Consider the following 18577-nt stretch of genomic DNA (forward strand, 5'->3'; position numbering starts at 1 on the left):
GAATCATATATTTACCTTTTTGTGACTGCCTTATTTCACTTAGCATAATGTTCTCAGGGGTCATCCATGTTGTAGCACATCCCAGGATTTCTTCCTTTTTAAGAGTGAATAATACTCCACTGCATGGATATATACCACATTTTGTTTATTCATTTGTTGGTGGACATTGGGGTTGCTTCCACTTCTTAGCTTTTATGAGTAGTGCTATGAACATGGGGGTGCATGTGCGTATCACTTGAAGACCCTCCTTTCAGTTCTTTTGTGTACAAACCCAGAAGTGGAATAGCTGGATCATATGGTAGATAGTTCTGTTTTTAACTTCGAGGAGCTTCCAGATTGTTTTCCATAGAAGTTCCACCATTTTACAGTCCCGTCAACAGTACACAAAGGTTCCAATTTCTCCACATCCTCACCAACACTTACTTTCTGAGTTTGTTGGGGTTTTTTTTTAATAGTAATTTTTCTAATGGATATGAGGTGATACCTCATTGTAGTTTGATATGCATTTCTCTGATGATTAGTTGGGTACCTTTTCATGTGTTTGTTGGACGTTTGTAGTCATCTTTGGATAAATGTCTGTTAAAGTCCTTTGCCCACTTTGTAATAGGTTTATTTGATTTTTTTGTTGAGTTGTAAGAATTCTTTATATATTCTGGATATTAACCACTTATCAGATATATGACTTGCAAATATTTTCTTCCATTATGTAGGTTGCCTTTTCACTCTGTTGATTCTGTCTTTTGATGCATAAAAAAAATTAGGTTTGATGTAGTTGCACTTGTCTGTTTTTGTTTGTATTGTCTGTATCTTGGTGTCATATCCAATAAATTCTTGCCAAGTCCAATGTCTTCAGGCTTATCTCCTTTGCTTTCTTTTAGGAGTTTTGTAGTTTTGGGTCTTACATTTAGATCTTTAATCCATTTTGAGTTAAATTTCTGTATGGTATATGGTAAGTGTCCAGCTTCATTCTTTTGCATGTGAACATGAGTTTTCCCAGCACCATATGTTGAAGAGACTGTCCATTTCTCATTGAGTGATCTTGGCACTCTTGTTGAAGATCATTTGACCATATATATGAAGGTTTGTTTCTGGCCTTTTTGCTCTGTTGCATTGCCTATATGTCTGTCTTTATGCTAGTACCACACTGTTCTGATTACTGTAGCTTTATAAATAATTTTGAAGTAAGGAAGTGTGGCACTTCAGACTTCGTTCTTTCTCAAAATTGTTTTGGCTATGGGGAGTCCCTTGAGATTTCATTTGAATTCTAGGGTAAATTTTTCTCTCTCTGCAAGAAACATTGTGATTTGACAGGAATTGTATTAAATTCTTAGATAGCTTTGATAGCTGGACATCTTGACAATATTAAGTCTTTGAATCCACAAACACGGGGATCTTTCCATCTACTTGTGTCTTTAATTTCTTTCAGCCATGTTTTGTAGATTTCAGAGTACAAGTCTTTCACCTTGGTTAGATTTGTTCCTAAGTATTTGTTGATACTGTAAATGGAATTGTTTTCTTAATTTCCTTTTCAGGTTGTTCATTGTTAGTATATAAAAATGCAACTTATTTTTGTATTTTAATTTTTGTATCCTGTAACTTGGCTAAAGTCACTTATTCTAATAGTTTTTTTGTGGAATCCTTAGGGTTTCCTACATAAAAAATCATGTCATCTGTAGTCAGATTATTTTACTTCTTCCTTTCTAATTTGGTTGCCCGCCCTTCCTCCCTCCCTCCCTTCCTTCCTTTTCTTTCTTTCTTTCTTTCTTTCTTTCTTTCTTTCTTTCTTTCTTTCTCTCTCTCTCTCTCTCTCTCTCTCTCTCTCTCTCTCTCTTTCTTTCCAAATGCTAAATTGTTTTTAAGAGAAAATACAAATTGTATTTTTTTAAAAGGAATAATTGATGCAGATTCAGGTAGGCCATGGTGAAAAATTTAGAATTTACTCTTTGAAGGCAAAGGGAAAGCTTTGGAGTGTTTTAAGCTGGAGAAGATGTGATGGCGTGAGGGTGGATGCAGAAGACTAGCAGAGTGCTACAAAGTGGTCTGATGGATTAATGACGGGCTGGGAGGAGTGGGTAAATGGTAGTAGTAGAGATGGAGAAAAGTGAATGGCATGGAGTATTTAGGCATTAGAAGTGACAGAATTAGGTGGTGAATTGGATGTGTGGGTGAGAAGAAAACAAGAGAGCATTTTTAAGGCCACTGTTAGATTCCTGGCTTGAGCATGACTAAGTGAATTGAGATAATACGTACTGTGGAGATTCCTGGCTTGAGCATGACTAAGTGAATTGAGATAATTCGTACTGTGGTATAGAGATTGGTTTGCAGAGTTTGAGATGCTTGCTAAATAGCTAGTTCAGAGGTGTTGCAGAGGAGATTGTGGGCAAATCTGGCTATGGAAATACATGCCCAGGAAATAAGTTGAGGGAAATCCAGGACCTAGTTAGTCTAAGCTTTGGTGCATAGGACATGCTCATTTAATATTTGTGTAATGATTTATCACAAAAATTCAACTTACATATTGTAATATATTTAAAGTTACTTATCTTTAATGTAGAAACTAGTATTTTTTAATACCGCATAAGTGGCATTCTATGCGAAGAAGCCATTCTTTCTTACTGAACTAGCTAAATATTATTGATTTACATTGTCATTTTACGTTGTCCATCTCTCTTGATAGGCTCAAATGTAGTAAAATCTGCTTTTCTGTTCAAGTCCATAAATACAGAGAAAAGAGATTAAAAGGCTGCACACAGTAAAATTCAAGATATCTTTATGGGATGGAAGGGGAAAAAGCAGGGTAGGGAATGAGATGTGATGTGACTAGCTACTCAAGGTTAAATATAAAACTTTTTTCATAAGTCTGGCAAGCCCTAAAATAAGGTAGTCTTTGATGTGATATTATAACGCTGTAAGAAGAAGCATGTTCTGGATTGGAGAGAAGTAGAGAAAGATACAAAGGAATGAGAAATGGAAAGCAGTGAAGGAGAAATGGAAAAAGGCCAGGAAGAGTAAGCATTCAGCAGGTTCTGAATTGAGTATTAAGATGTAATGTACTTTTGATCCATTTGAATCCTGAGCTTCAGAATACATGATTATTTTCCTTTTAAAGTTAATGCTACTTCACAGCTCTTTACTGCTATAAAGTGCCATTCTAAATAGAAGTAGACACACTTAATGTGAATTTGGTTTTCTTATCCCACCACTGTATTAAGCTGGAAGTCAGAAGACCCATTATTCTGGTCCTGGTTCTGTCATTAACTGGCTTTATGACCCTAGGAAGTTACTTACTTTCTGTGAGCCTCAGTTTACTCATCTGCCAAATGATGGAGCTGGACGAAATGATCTATAAAGTCCCTTCTGCTCTAATATTCTATATTTTCTTTGGAAACAGTTTTGCCCTAAGTGTGGCAGTGGTTTCTCATCATTTAAAAAAAAAATCTATGTTTTTGAAATTTTACAATATTAACATATTCTCCTATATATTGAATTAGCACAGAAAATTATTTTGCACAATTTGTCATTCTAATTTATATGTTGCTATTTGAGATTTTTAGGGACTATTTGAGATTCTATTCAGTGTCATCAGTTTTGTTAAATACTTGCCACTTTTAAATAATTTCTTTGCCATAGTCCTCAGAATTTGTTAATTATGAGTTTTAGTGGGAGTGTTTTAAGTAATTCCCAGACTTTTTATTGTTAGATTTTCCCTTTTGAGAGAATTATTGTATTAGGAAACTAAGCTTTAGTTTTTTAAGTCTATGACTTATTTATAGCCAGAACAACTTTTAACTTTTTTTTTTTTTTAAGTTTTCATTTAGAATCTTTCCTGATTTTGGTTTGGCAGTGAACTAAACGGTGAAAACATACTTGTGATATAATTGTCTGAGTGGGATCGTGTGATACTATAAAAAGTAATGCCCAGTATATGTGAGACATATAGTCAGAGGCACCACAGAGTTAGACATTTAGTTTTATTTATCCGTGTTCAATCTTTATACCTTTTGATTTAATGTGTCAGAAGAATAGAGTTTCAGGTACAAAGGTCTAGACTTCAAGAAAAGGATGGAATTTGGGATCCTGTGTTAAAATGCTTATATGTTCATGGTTTTAATACTGAGGAGCCATGATTATACTGTTTCATAGAAGAATCTTTACACAGTGGAATACAGTGCAGTTAGATCTAAAAAATAAAAGTACTAGAGGGTAGCAAAGGATATTTAAAGAAGGAAGAACATCTCTCATTCTCCATCTTTTAACCCACAAATTACTTACTAGACATATCTTCCAGTCTGTTCATAAGTAAAGAAATTGTATGTTTTATTTAGAGTATTTAAAATTGTATTACTAAAAGCCTTCCAAAGGTTTCAGGCTATCACCAAGTAAAATTTTAAACATGATTTTCTCATTCTGGTAAGGAAAAGAGGGAAGAGTTTAAATTTGTACTTGTTAAAATTTGAAGTCTCCTTCACAAATTGAAAAAATAAAAAATTTTATTTGTAGCTGAGAAGACAAGCAGTAGGAAATTTGAAGATTTGAACAGAATAGAAATGTATTATGTGTAAGTGGGTCTTAAGCAAATGTTAAGGTTTATCAGTTGATGTTTAAAAATTATAAACCTACAGAAGTTCCAGTAGACTCCCCCTACCCCTTATTTATTTTTCTGTAGATATTTCATTTGTCCTAAAACATCTATTAAAGCAAAATTGACTTCACCTTTGTAAAATAAAAAATACATCATCAGTATTGAATGCAATATTAGTTGAATCTTAGCTTCTAGAATATCCAGTGGTTACCAGCATAAGTGTGTCATTCCCCAGCACTGCAGATTTCCAGGGATGCTAACTTCTGATATTCAAGAATAAATGTTGTGGGGAAAAGAATTTAGTGTAATTTTAGTAGCATGGACTATTAGAATTCAGTGCAAAATTATTATCATAAAGAAGTTAATTCACCTCATTCTAAATGGTACTCCCAGGGGTAAAAATATTTAATGCAACTTTTAAAAGTTAGCAATAGAATTTTCTTTTGCTTAAGTCAAATATTTTATAGTATCATGATAGTAATAGAAAATTGCAAAGCAAAAAAAAGAGTATTAGTTCCTGTGCTTTAAAAAAGATATTCCTTCTAAGTATTTGTATTGCAAATGAATTATTACCAAATGTTAATAATCTATTATGTCTTGTTTTTTAAAGTGAATGAATTTTTAGCTTTTGAGGGTCCCATCTTGTTGGATATGAGAATTAAACATCTAATCAAAACCAATCAGTTAAGTCAAGCAACTGCTCTAGCAAAGCTGTGTTCTGACCATCCAGAGATTGGTACAAAAGGTAGTTTTAAGCAAACTTACCTTGTTTGTCTTTGTACATCATCACCAAATGAAAAGTTAATCGAAGAGGTGAGTATGGTTTTTTTTTTGTTAGTAATTATTTTTAAAAGTGAAGAAGTTAATTTTTAATTAGAATGTCTTTGACTCCTTTTAGATAGTGAGGGACTGTTGTCAATCTTAAATTTTAGTATGCTCTGGGGTAGTGATTCTAAGCAGCTTTCAGGGTTATATGTAAACTGATTTCATCTAACTTCTTTTTAAATTGAATCTTTTTACTGCTTTAAATTATGGAAAGATGGAGGTGGCTTAAAAATTTAGTAGGATGTTTTTATTTGTTAGCGATTGGGCCTAAACTTTACTGACTTCAAGATACCTGTAGATCTAACTGGCTAATTTAAGTAACTATAGAATTTATATGACTTCCTCCTAAAAATATGTTCTCTGTTTTATACACACACACACGCATATATGCGTAATGTGTTCAAAAACAATGTATTCCTAGGGAGAAGTCATATATAGAGATAGATAGGTATTTATATATATTAAAGTCAAATTTTTATCTGCATATTTAATGTAAAACTTTTATTTTCTGTGAGACATATGATTTCTTTACTTCTAGTTTGGCATAAAGCATAGTATTCATGTATTTGTTTTATACTACAGAATTCTGAGATAGAATCATGGTCCAAATGGGAATTTGCATTTTGGAGGACTCATAATTCCAAAAGTTGGAGACAGGGTAGGAAAATTAAAAGTTGTTGATCAAGAAACAGGGAATGTGTATTTAAAAATTTAGATAAAGAAAACTATAATGTGCTGAACAGTGTTGATTGAGCATTTAATGCACACAAGTGTCTTGTCTCTCCAATGTAAGTATTCTTCAACCCCAGAGCAACAGAGAGAGGAGAAGAAAATGACAGAGGACACACTTAAAGATGTAACAGGAAGAGTTGAGATACAAATCAAGACAATTAAGAGAGCTTGCATGATCAGCTGATTAGACAGATACTATAATCAGTCTGGAAGAAGGATAGCTTCAGACAAAAAGCTGAATGCCCATATGAGGTTAGAAGTTGTAATTATAGTGGTAATTGTGTGATTTATTTATTTATTTGAGAAAATAAAGAGGAAGGTGGTAGGCTTGAACCAAGATTAGAAATAAGGTTATTGTGGATGGTGAGGATAATCAGGGTACTGGGAAGAGTGATGTTTGGCAATTCCTAGGCTGGATAGACTAGAGTTCAGGGCTGTAGCCTAGGAAATTATATTATTAGTTTGGACATATAGAAGATTGAAGTTTTCTTACTAGTTCAGAATAGCTATGTAGACAGTTAATTGGCAGACATACAAAGTTTCTTGAGATAGCTTTTGAAATGTGTTTAACAGTTTTCCTAAAATTCTTAAATTATTGTGTTGCTGCTACATCTTAGATATTTTTCAGCTTCTTAGTAATGCTTCATTATCAGTTCATTCCTTGCCCTTATGTCAATCTTCCATTCATCTCTCCTCCCTTCATCAAATTTTTATTAAGTGAATGATGGGTGCTAAGTAGTGGGGGGTTAAATGTGAGTTAAGGCATAAGTCTTAGCCTAAAGAAGCTTAACTTCTAATAGGAAACTAAACATAGGGTCATTAGGTTAGCTCTGAAGTCCCTGTTTGAAGTTGAAGACTATGAATTTGTAATCTGCAGGAAAAATCTGTATTTCTAACTCTCTTGAATAATCAAAAGATCTTGCAGTACTGAACGTAAGTTCCCTTTGTTTTAATTTTTCAGAGTTGAGTAGCAGCAGCCTAGCTTGCTCTGGGAGATCCTCAGGAAAATTCCCTGTGAGGTCCCCAGGTATCTGTGATGTCATATAAAATGATTTTTTTTCCTTCTTACATTAAGCAGTAGAATTAAGGCTTTTCATGTTTTCAAACAGAGTTCACCAAAGTCTCACCCAGAAACAAACTCTAGATCATAAAGTGCAGAACAGGACAGGATATGTGTAAGTCTACACATTCCTTGTTAAAACAAGTCCTCTTTTGCTTAGAGGTTGTTTGGTTACTCTTTTATGTTCCCATTGCAAACATATAGAAACTTTTTCTTCATTGTTCCGTGTGAAGTGGGTTAAGATTGGCTGTCGCCAAGGCCTGTATTATTTCTACCCCAAGGGAAGGTAGTCACTTTGGAACAATTGCCCAGGTATTGCCCCCTTCAGATGAGGTATGCTCTCTCTCTCACATTGATTTGCTTTTACCTGTCTGGTTCTTACAAGCATTTGAGTTTTTTACCCATTCCTTAGTGTATGGTAAGAATAGATACTGGAAAGAGTCAACTCTGACCTGAATTCTGTGGTCCTTTTGAGGAAATCCTTGTCCAGGGAAGCCTGTAGGCAAGGAATCGAGTAGGATTTTCCCAGGATCCTTTCATTGTAATCTACCAGCCAGCCCTGGTAGATGGCTGAGGAATGGGACTGAGAAAGATGTGTTTCTCTGGCTTCTCTGGAACGAATAGCTTGGCCTGTATTCTTGGTATACGTATAAAACAAAGTGAACAGTGTTTTAGTATTTTAGATCTATTTAGAGCCAGTATTTCTATTGGTTTTGTCATTAAACATAAAATTTAAAAAGTAAAATCCTCTTTTTCTCTAACCATCCCTTCCCCATTTAATACTCCCCCAAGTTTAAAATTTGATATATAACCTTTCTGATATTTTTCTATGCACATACATATATTTTTATATGCTTCAAACTTATATATACACACCCTGACCTGCTGGTCACTTTTCCCCATTTATTATGGACATCCTTCCATATCGTTCCATATAAATCAACCTCATTCTTTCTCATGGCTGCATAATTCCATAGTATGGATTTGTAATATCTTTAGTCAGACTAGGGGACATTTAAACGGTTTCCTTATATATACATCCTTTCATTCTTGTCAGGGGTACACTGGTAGGGCAAATTTCTGAAAGCAGAATTGCTGGATTAAGGAGTTTACACATTTTAAATTAATAGATAGAGCCATACTACCATCCAAAAAAGATTATGCCAGTTGTACTCCCATAAGCAGTATATCAAATTTCCTCTTCGCTAACACTAGAGATTGTCTTTTAAATGTTGGCTAACCTGAGAGTTAAAAAATAGTAGGTCATGATTTGATTTTATGTTTTCCTAGTATGGTAAATTTACCATTTAAGTTCTTTTTTATTTTTAAGGTTTATTTTATTTTATTTTATTTTTTTTATTTTATTTTTAAAGATTTTTTATTTATTTATTCGACAGAGATAGAGACAGCCAGCAAGAGAGGGAACACAAGCAGGGGGAGTGGGAGAGGAAGAAGCAGGCTCATAGTGGAAGAGCCTGATGTGGGGCTGGATCCCATAACGCCGGGATCACGCCCTGAGCCGAAGGCAGACGCTTAACCGCTGTGCCACCCAGGCGCCCCTAAGGTTTATTTATTTTAGATGGAGAGCTAGTGGGGGGAGGGGCAGAAGGAGAGAATCTTTCAAGCACACAGTGGAGGGGGGGGGTAGATGGGGGGGGCAGAGGCTCCATCCCACGACCCAGGAGATCATTACCTGAGTCAAAACCAAGAGTTGAAACCAAGAGTCCAACACTCAACCAACTGAGCCACACAGGCGCCTCTAAGTTCTTTTTTAGTTGGAAAGCAATTTTATGTTGATAAGCAAGACCTTTTAAAAGTACACTTGGCAATGTATATAGAATGCTGGTGAAATGTTCTGTATTTTTTGAATACCTGGCATAAGGAGCCATATTAAAACATAAAAATCATTATTCACGTTCTTGAAATGATTTTTCTGTTTTAGAGGGAGTTAGCATAATATGTCTTTAACAAATAGATCATTCTGACTTTAAAAATTTGTTCACAGTTCTAAATTTTCTGGTGTTTAAATTTTTGCTCATTTTTCAAAGCAATAGAGAAAAGATGTCTCTAATACATAGTCATTGTTTAGGTATATACTGGTAATTCCTACTTTTGATGCCTTGGATTTAAAAAAAATAATTCTTGTTCATTGATAGCTATATTTGACTTGTATTTCACTTTCATGGTTTGAATTCAGCTATCCATTGGTTTAACTATGGTTTCATTTCCCTGCCATTCTCTTTAGTGTCCTGTTTTTCCGGGAGGACCATCTAGTGGCAAACCAGGGAAATGAAAGCTCTGAAGTACACAATAAAAATTGTTTTCCTAGTATACCTATAAAAAGGGAGGTTTTCTGTATTACCGAATATGGCAAATGTTTCAGTTGATATGTTGTATATATGTGAAATAAATATATTGAGGCTATTTTATATACAAATACATATATATTTCTAATTATTAAGTGTAAGCTAATAATATAGGTAATGTCATTGGGAAAATAAATTTCCTTATATATAATGTACACATTTTGTATCATTTGAGTATTCAAGAAGAGTGGCTTTGGTTTTAGAAGAACAACAACAGCAGAAGATCACATTCAAAACAAATCACACTTTCAGGATATAAGATTTTTTATTAAACCTGAACGTGTAAAAATCAGTATTTAGCAATAAAGGGCCTCAATTTGCTTGTGCATGGGGAATTCTGGAAAGAGCACAGACTTTGAAGCTGCACCTGGGTTAAAATCTTGACTGCCGCTAATTAAGTAAGCATGTGACTTTGAGCAAGTAACTTAACCTCTGTGAACCTTATCTCTAAAACATTGGCAGTAGTATCTACCAGACAAGCTATTGTGCTGGTTAGCAGTGCTATTTCTGGAGAAGCCGGCACTAATACACAGTAGCTGCTATTATTATTACTATTATTAACATGAAAAAATATAACTTATGGATTGACTTCTAACATTTGTCTGCATGTGTGTACCAGGGTAATTGTTTAAAGTTAACACAGCTTACAATAAAAGATAATGTGATGGAAACAGCGTGTTTAATGTCAGTTAGACAAAATTTGATTTGTAGCTCTACCACTTAATTAACTGTTGCAACCTGGGCAAATTACATAATTTCTTTGAACCCCACATTCATTATGTATGAAATGTTAATGATAATACCTACCTAGTAGGAAATTTATGATTAAATAATAATATATGTCTGATAATGCACTTAACAATGTATATATTTGAAAATATTTATTGTATGATTATATATTGTTCAGCCCTTTTTTTATTTGTTTAAGTGGGGTCACTTAAAGGTAAAGATTTGTTAGAAAGAGTCAGACGGAGGAGTAGTGAAAAGAGCACGGCACCAGGGAATTCCAAGACTTAGATTTCAGTCTTAACTCTGCCACTAACTTCATCATTACTGTAAGAAATCATTGTTGTTAAATACACAGACTCAGAGTTGGGTCTTGTCTTGTTTTAGAGTTTTCTAGCCCAACTTTATAAAATGGAACGTCTCAATCTATCCTCATGCAGACTTTATCCTCCTCAAAGATCAACCTCCAGATAATCCTCATTTAGACACTTGTTCAGTCCTAAACACATTATATTTTACACATACGCACGCGCGTGCGCGCGCACGCACACACACACATTTTTCCTGTACTCAAAAGTTGATCAGGAGATACAGAAGATAAACGGGGAGGGGCATGGTTATCTCTGTGGTACATGGGTGCCAGTGGTCTGTATTGGTCTCTGTTTTTTTGTTTTTTTTTCCCATTTGTCAGTTATACCATGTTGGAATTAATCTTTTTATTTTGTGGAACACCAGTGATTTGTGATTTGCTATATTCTTGTCTTACAGCAAATGCTTATAGAGATCTGTTTATGTATTAAATCACTGTAATGTAGTAAATTTAATTTTTCAAAAAATAAGCAATAGATATACATGTGTAATTAAATGAAGAAGTTGCCTTCATCTAGGTTATACTTATGCATGCATGACTGTTGACAGGCTTTGAGATGGAATGAATTTATATGAAAAGAAAAATAATGGAGATTTATAGAACACTGAGGTGAGCTTAATTTAAAGGTGGTATAACTACATAAAATGTTTCATAGTATACTTTTTCCCCCTCAGATGAATACACACTTTATTAGTCTATATCCAGTAGACCTTCTGTGTCTTTCTGCTGATTCTAATGCTATTTAAATTACCAGATAAAAGGGGGGAAAAGCACAGCTTTTCTTTTTCAGTATCATAGACCTGATTAATGGGTAGAGGGTAATTATAATTAGCATTAGTTATTTCAAATAAATAAATATTTGTAAAGTTCATGAAAATAGTTGGTTCTCTGACTTGAAGAAAGATTATTTCTTTACTGCAGCCCAGTAATGACAAACTATGAATTGACAGTATGTGAGTTAATGAGGTTTTACTTATAAAAACGATCTATAAATACTAGTGAAGATTTTAAAGTATATTTCTGTATATCCTAATAATAAAACCATTTTATGGCATATTTTCTATATCCTTTTTTCCTGTAGATTTCAGAAGTTGATTGCAAAGATGCGCTAGAAATGATTTGTAACTTAGAATCTGAGGGCGATGAAAAAAGTGCCCTTGTCTTATGTACTGCATTTTTATCACGTCAGCTCCAACAAGGAGATATGTACTGTGCTTGGTGAGTTGGGTTTATTTTGTAAAGAAAAGTTAAATAAGAATACAAGATAGGTTGTGAGAATTCAGAGAGCTTAAGAACTTATTTTTTAATCTTTTAAAATCTTATCAAAGCAAAAAGCTTATGATACAATGCTGTGCAAACTGATTATCAAGTAATTCATATTATAACTTTAAATTTTTTCTATATTAAGGACCACACAACTCCTTAGGATACCAGTAATGATTGTATAATGATTAATAATGATCAGGAAGTTTTTAGATGTTAGAAGATGAAAGAAAGGTTTATTTTTTCTAATGCCACAGTTTTTTCAGATATGTAAGCAATCGCTGTGATTGCTGTGAATATTTTTTTCTCTCTGCATAATACACACTTTACATAACTAGCTTAGTCATTTCTTGTATGGAAATACAGTTCATTTTCCATCTGTGAGATAACATTCTACTTCACTAACTTCTTGAGTGCACATTTCTTTATATGGTACATTTTCAAGTGTGCAGAGCCTATTATATATAATCTTTGGGAAACGTACAACTAATAGAGATGTTGACTTCAACTGACTCAAAAAATCTTAAGATTTGCTGTCTTAAATTAATGTGTTAGCTAAAACTGACAATTTATTGGCCAGTGAATAGCATTATTAGTCTTCATTGTTGTGTTGGTAGTATTGGAAACACAAAATTTAGTTTACAACATTCTGAATTTTAAGAATTTTTACCAAATGACATATGACATACAAATCCCATGAATATGGGACAGGCAAGCTAAATAAGTGTGTAATTAAAGAAGAATAAAGTTCACAATTATAGAGGTTTTCTGAGCAGTTGTGAGTTTGTTGTGAAGGGAAAATCATATATGCAATACACAGAGGATTGATATGAAAGGTGGGTAGAAAGATTCTGAAGCGACAATAAAAAGCATGTATTTACTGAGGAGAAATAGATTTTCCATGTAACGTAAGTATTAGTAGTGACTAAAAAATTAACTCTTATACTGCTTTTAAAAAGTCATCAAAGTCTGGATTTCGTATCAACAAGGCAGTCTATTATAAGCTCTTAAGTAGGAGGGCAAAGTAGAAATTTATGTTTAAGAAATGCTGTTTAATGCAAGTACTTGAGAATGGATTGGCATCTGAACAGTGAGGACAGAGTTGGGGGGAAGAAGTGGCAGGACAGAGTTGAGCTAGAAAAGTCAACTAGAAAACCAGTTAACAGTACAGCTGGGAAGTTATGGAGGCTTCCTTATGGATGTAGGGGTTGAAAAAAATCTTGAAGGTAACAGTCTTTAGGATAATAGAAAGCAGAGGCTTACAGGGTCAGTGATAATGGTGCATTAAATTACAAAGATGAACTGGAAAGAATGTTAATAACCTTTTCATATATTAAGTTTCAGGTTTCAGAAAAGATCAAAGTGGAGAAGTCTTACGAAGAACTAGAGAGATGAAAGTGGTCAAGACTGGAGAGACAGATTTTGAAGTCCTTAATATATAGGTTAAAATCCAGTAAATGAGCAAGTTTCTCAAGTGGGTGGTGAAAGGGCAGAGCTAGGAGTACAAACTGAGGAAATAATAATAGGAAAGGCCTGTATTGAGAATACTTGGTGGAAAAAGTTGAAAAAAGAAGAAGATTTTTGTGAAAATTAACCATGGAGGACAAAGAGAAATAGGACGATAGGTAAAAGGGAGGAAAATTCATCATTTCAGTAGGATTATTTTCTGTGAAAAATACATCCTAATTGCATTTGAAATAAATTTCAAAGTTCATTTTTCAAAGTTTATCATTTCACCAATTTGACATAAGTTACTTTCGAGTTCTGTGTCATCATTGATTGTTAACATTTATCTAGTAATAAATTTTAAATTTAATTGACCAATTAAATTGGTCAATTTTCAGTTTCAGGTAGAAGATAAAATTAAATGCTTTTAAAAATACGCCATTGATCTATATATGCATTTTATATACACACACAGACATTTTGTACTTTATTACATAAAGTTCAAATGTGGCTCAGTTACCATTTGTATAACTTGTTTAAATGGGACGTGCTTTACTAGTAACAGGTAGTGCTTCTCTCTGACATTAAAAAATATTTAAAAAACGTTAAATCGTATCCTGATTTTATTTAGTCTCTAAAAAATTGAGATAAATTTATATTTTTATCTAGTTTAAACTTAATTTCCACATGTAGAATTGGAATCTGAAACCAGTTTTAATTTCAAATGTAATGACTGGACCAACATAGTCCCTGGTTATTATATTATTGCCCCCAACTTATTTTTTATACTTTTTTTTTTTTTTAGGGAACTCACTCTCTTTTGGAGTAAATTACAGCAAAGAGTAGAACCATCTATACAAGTGTACCTAGAGAGATGTCGGCAGCTGTCTCTGTTAACCAAGACGGTATATCACATTTTCTTCCTGATTAAAGTTATTAATTCAGAGGTAAGAATAATCGAGCTATTTTTTCTTAATTTAAAATATATTAATTATCTTTAACAAAAAAACTTTATTATTTTGGGACCTCTTCCAGTGACTTTTGTTATTTCATTTAGAGTTTTGAACCTTGCTTTTTTTTATTAGTCTTATAATAGACATTTGATACAGAAAAACTTAAAAATACAAATGAGAGCCAGGGAGTTGCTCTTGACCTAAAGAAAAGTAATACACATATGCTAGTATTTTATCATTCTACAATTTTTACTCCTGGGTGTTACGCTATTTTGAGAATTTGGCTTTGTAGAAATTTAGAAAGTATGAAGAAACATATCGAGATAGATTCCTTTGCTGGCAGTCTGGCGATTACATTATCTAAAGATCCTCCTTCTATAAAATGCCCCAAAATACTTGACGAAATAAAATAAACCTTTCTTTTGACGTATAGCATTTAAGATTGCAAGAATATTAGGGGAAATCCATAGGCTCAAAATGAAGAGGAACTTAAAACTGGAGCAGAAAGCTTAAGCTGCTGCTTAGTCTCTCCTGGCCTGATAGGTATTGGATATGTTACTACCTGTTTGCACATTGGGCGGGATATAGCTTTATGGGGATAAGAGATAAGATCTTGGGCTCTCTCAAGTTGGGGAGTTGGAGCTGAGCTCTCTGTCCCCCTGCCCCACCTGTGAAGTCCTATAATGTCATTGAAAAAGTAGACTAGAAAAATACTACTTTTTAATAGAGATAGGTGATAGGGAAGCTTGTGCATATCCTACTGGGCTGTGGGTCAGAGAAGGAAAAATGTTTCTCTTAAGTTGTAACCATAGGTCTACCTTCACACAAATTTAGGGTCTAAATTTACCCTATTTAGATAGCCCAGAAATCCCCATGCCGAGTAAGTAACGTTTAAGAAGGTAAGAGTGAAGTACTGGGCTGGTAATACCTAGCAGAATGCAGAACTTCTTTGGAGGGACATATACTCAGTGCAGGATTCTCAGGTAAAGCCCCTCATCTTAAGATGAGTTCATGATCAAGAATTATGGAACATGAAACAGTTTGTCACGAGGGAGTTTTGGCAGAGAAAAATAACAATAGGATTAAATATACAAGGATAGACACTGTATATTTAAAGACGTGAGTAAATTTAACCATCAAGATTTATACAGCAGGGGCGCCCGAGTGTTTCAGTCTGTTAAGCAGCTGCCTTTGGCTCCAGTCATGATCCCAGGGTCCTGGGATCAAGCCCCACGTCGGGTTCCCTGCTCCGCAGGGAGAGAGCCTGCTTCTCCCGCTCCCTCTGCCCTCCACCTGCTTGTGCTATCTCTCTTGTTCTCTCTCTCAAATAAATAAATCAAATCTTTAAAAAAAAAAAAAAAAGATTTGTAAAGCATATGAAACAGAGGCATGAATGAATTTCAGTAGAGAAAAGGAATAGAATTATTTGAGTAACACTTTAACACAGTTATGGAAATTCTATAAAATAGATACATTTAAAGACATAAAATAAGGAATTAAAGCATGAGAAAGAAAGATACTATCAAAATGACCAAGCAGATTTTAAAGTCAAAAGAACCTTTGGAAATAAGCAATATAGTCATTGAAATGAAAACACTTAATAAGTAGATTAAACAGATTAGATACAACTGAAGAGGAAAGTGATAAGCAGAGGTTGCATGTGCATTTCTAATTATCTAAATTGGAATCCACATTTTACAGAATTAATTTTTTAAAGATTTTTTTATTTATTCATTTGAGACAGAGAGAGAGCGAGCGAGCACGAGCAGTGGGGAGAGGGAGAGGGAGAAGCAGATGACTCACTGAGCCAGGAACCCCACAGGGGGCTTGATCCTAGGACCCTGGGATCATGACCGAGCTGAAGGCAGATGCTTAACCAACTGAGGCACCCCAGAATTTATTTCCTTACAGTAACCCTTACAGTAATGCAGTTGGTTTCCATTTTAAATGTACACAGAGGACATTCTCCAGAGTTGCTACCATTGCATAGAATGGGGTGCCAAACAGTGTTTAGAAATCCTTAAGAACGGGGATGCAGCATGAAAGAAGTATTTTTTTTAAAGATTCATTTATTTATTTATTTATTTGTGAAAGAGCACACGAGTAGGGGAGAGGGGCAGACTGAGAGGGAGAGAGAAAATCTCCATCACAGGACCTTGAGATCATGACCTGAGCCAAAATCGAGAGTTGGACTCCTAACTGACAGAGCCACCCAGAAGCCCCAAGAAGGTTTTTTTAGTTCATCTGTAATTTTTTTTTTTGAAAGGAGAGACTGAAAGATACTCTCCTGTCCCTCTTTAAAGGTAACTTTAAAAACTGTAGTTGATCAATAAATATCTCCACTTTTTGTCTTGAAATCATTTCTTTTCAGGAGAATAGAATTTCTCTTTCAGGAGTAAAGAACAGGAGGAGTGAATTCATCTGCTTTCCAATTTTTGTCTGTCGACCTTGTTAATTCATTCTGATTTTTCATTTTATATATTATAGTACTGTAGTTAAAAAAATGAACTTAATAGTAAGTTTCTTAAAAAATTACTGTGCAATTTTAAAATATAGGTTGTGCCACTGCTTTATGTCTAACTTGACGTGCAGTACAGCAAAGTGGAAGGAGCTTGAAACTAGAAGCCAGACAGATTGGGTATAAATCTTGACTTTCTTTTGAGCATCTGGTAACTCTAACCACTTTGTATTTCGTTTCTTACTTAATCAAGGAGGTTAGGTAAAAGTGGCTCTCTTCCCTCAACCTTACACCCCACTCATAAGGAGATTGTGTTGGAGAGGGAAGAACTTGGACAAGAGCCACACTGTCCATTGTGGTAGCCAGTAGCCACATTTTAGGTGCTCAGTAGCTCCATGTGGCTAGTGACATATTGAATAGGATAAAGAACACTTCTGTCATCATAGACAGTTCTGTTGAATAGTACCTTTCTGGAGACACTTTGGGTTCAGAAGTAAAGCCCATAAAAAAGCATAATTGATAAATCAGCCACCATTGGGGATTGATTCAGACCCCAGCTTTTCTCCCTTCCTTGGGGGTGTGGGTGTGGGCAAGAGCTGAAAGTTCCAACCCTCTGATCACAGGTTTGTTCCCCTATCAGCCCCCATCCGGTGGTTATCTTGGGGCTTTCCAAAAATCGCCTCATTAACACAAACTCCTTTGTGGTTAAAAGGGCCTTATTAATAACAGCACCTGTTTCACAGTTTAAGGCTCTAGAGCTATTTCAGGAGCTGGGAACAAAAGATGCCCTTAAAGCTCTTATCACTTAGGAGATTACAAAGGTTTTAGGAGCTATTTGCTGGGAGCCCTGGATGAAAACCAAAAAATATATATGTATTTCTTAAATCAGAATATCTCAAGTGGTATCAAGACAAATGAGAGAATGGCATATTTGAGGAATTACAGTTATTTCAGTTTACTTGGAATATAGACTGTTTGAGTAGGGCAAAAGATAAAAGATGAGTCTAGATGAGATGAGGCATAGGTAAAGATTGTGAAGGCCCTTTTGTATTCCCCATTAAGAATATATTTAATTCTGGGTGCCTGGGTGGCTCAGTTGGTTAAGCAACTGCCTTTGGCTCAGGTCACAATCCTGGAGTCCAAGGATTGAATCCTGGGCTCCCTGCTTGGTGGGGAGTGTGCTTCTCCCTCCTTACCCCCCCCCATGCTCTCTCTCTCTCATTCTCTCTCAAATAAATAAGTAAATAAAATTTTTAAAAAAGAATATATTTAATTCTGAGATACAGAGGTAACCATTTAAAAATTTTAAAGCAGGGTAAGACATTCTGTGTGTGGATGGAGAAGCGCTGAATAGGGTGTACATGGGGGAACTAATCAGTCTGTAGGCCTCTGGTAGCTTTGGACCAAGAATACTAGGCAGTCAGTGGAAATGAACAGAAAAGTGGGGGGTACCAAAGATAAAACCTTGTATCTTTCAGAAGGTTGCCTCATGATGGATCATTGTCAGTGGAGTTGAGTCTCTATTCCTCCTCTGAATTTTTTAGCACTTAGCTTTCTTCTGTTCCTGTCACTCTCAGACTTAAGTTGGTGTTATCAGTAACTTTTATTAACTAATGATATGAATTAAGTAGATTTTTATAGGCTAATTGTTTAATCACATTTTATGGGAAATTATTAATTCAAACTCGTCTTTAAAAACACTTGCTACCACCTATAAACAATTTTTAATCACACATAAAGATGAAAAACTCACAAGAATAAAACTTTGTTGTAGTTTGTTGGCATTAAGATTTCAC

At 34.6% G+C, this 18577-nt stretch overlaps 1 protein-coding gene across 3 annotated transcripts in view; it reads left to right on the forward strand.

Annotated features, from left to right (window-relative positions):
- ZNF292 (zinc finger protein 292) overlaps window positions 1-18577 on the forward strand; it is a 91645-nt gene that overhangs the window by 62176 nt on the left and 10892 nt on the right. For 2 of the 3 annotated variants that reach the window (XM_002924699.4, XM_034670754.1), the window contains 3 exons: window positions 5193-5395; window positions 11743-11879; window positions 14176-14317. In XM_002924699.4, the coding sequence (XP_002924745.2) occupies window positions 5193-5395; window positions 11743-11879; window positions 14176-14317 (482 nt within the window). Of the gene's footprint in view, window positions 1-5192; window positions 5396-8867; window positions 11271-11742; window positions 11880-14175; window positions 14318-18577 lie in introns of those variants that run through there. The other variant, XM_034670755.1, reaches the window with a different exon arrangement.

Source organism: Ailuropoda melanoleuca, chromosome 10 (assembly GCF_002007445.2).
Source record: "Ailuropoda melanoleuca isolate Jingjing chromosome 10, ASM200744v2, whole genome shotgun sequence".
Classification (NCBI taxonomy): domain Eukaryota; kingdom Metazoa; phylum Chordata; class Mammalia; order Carnivora; family Ursidae; genus Ailuropoda; species Ailuropoda melanoleuca.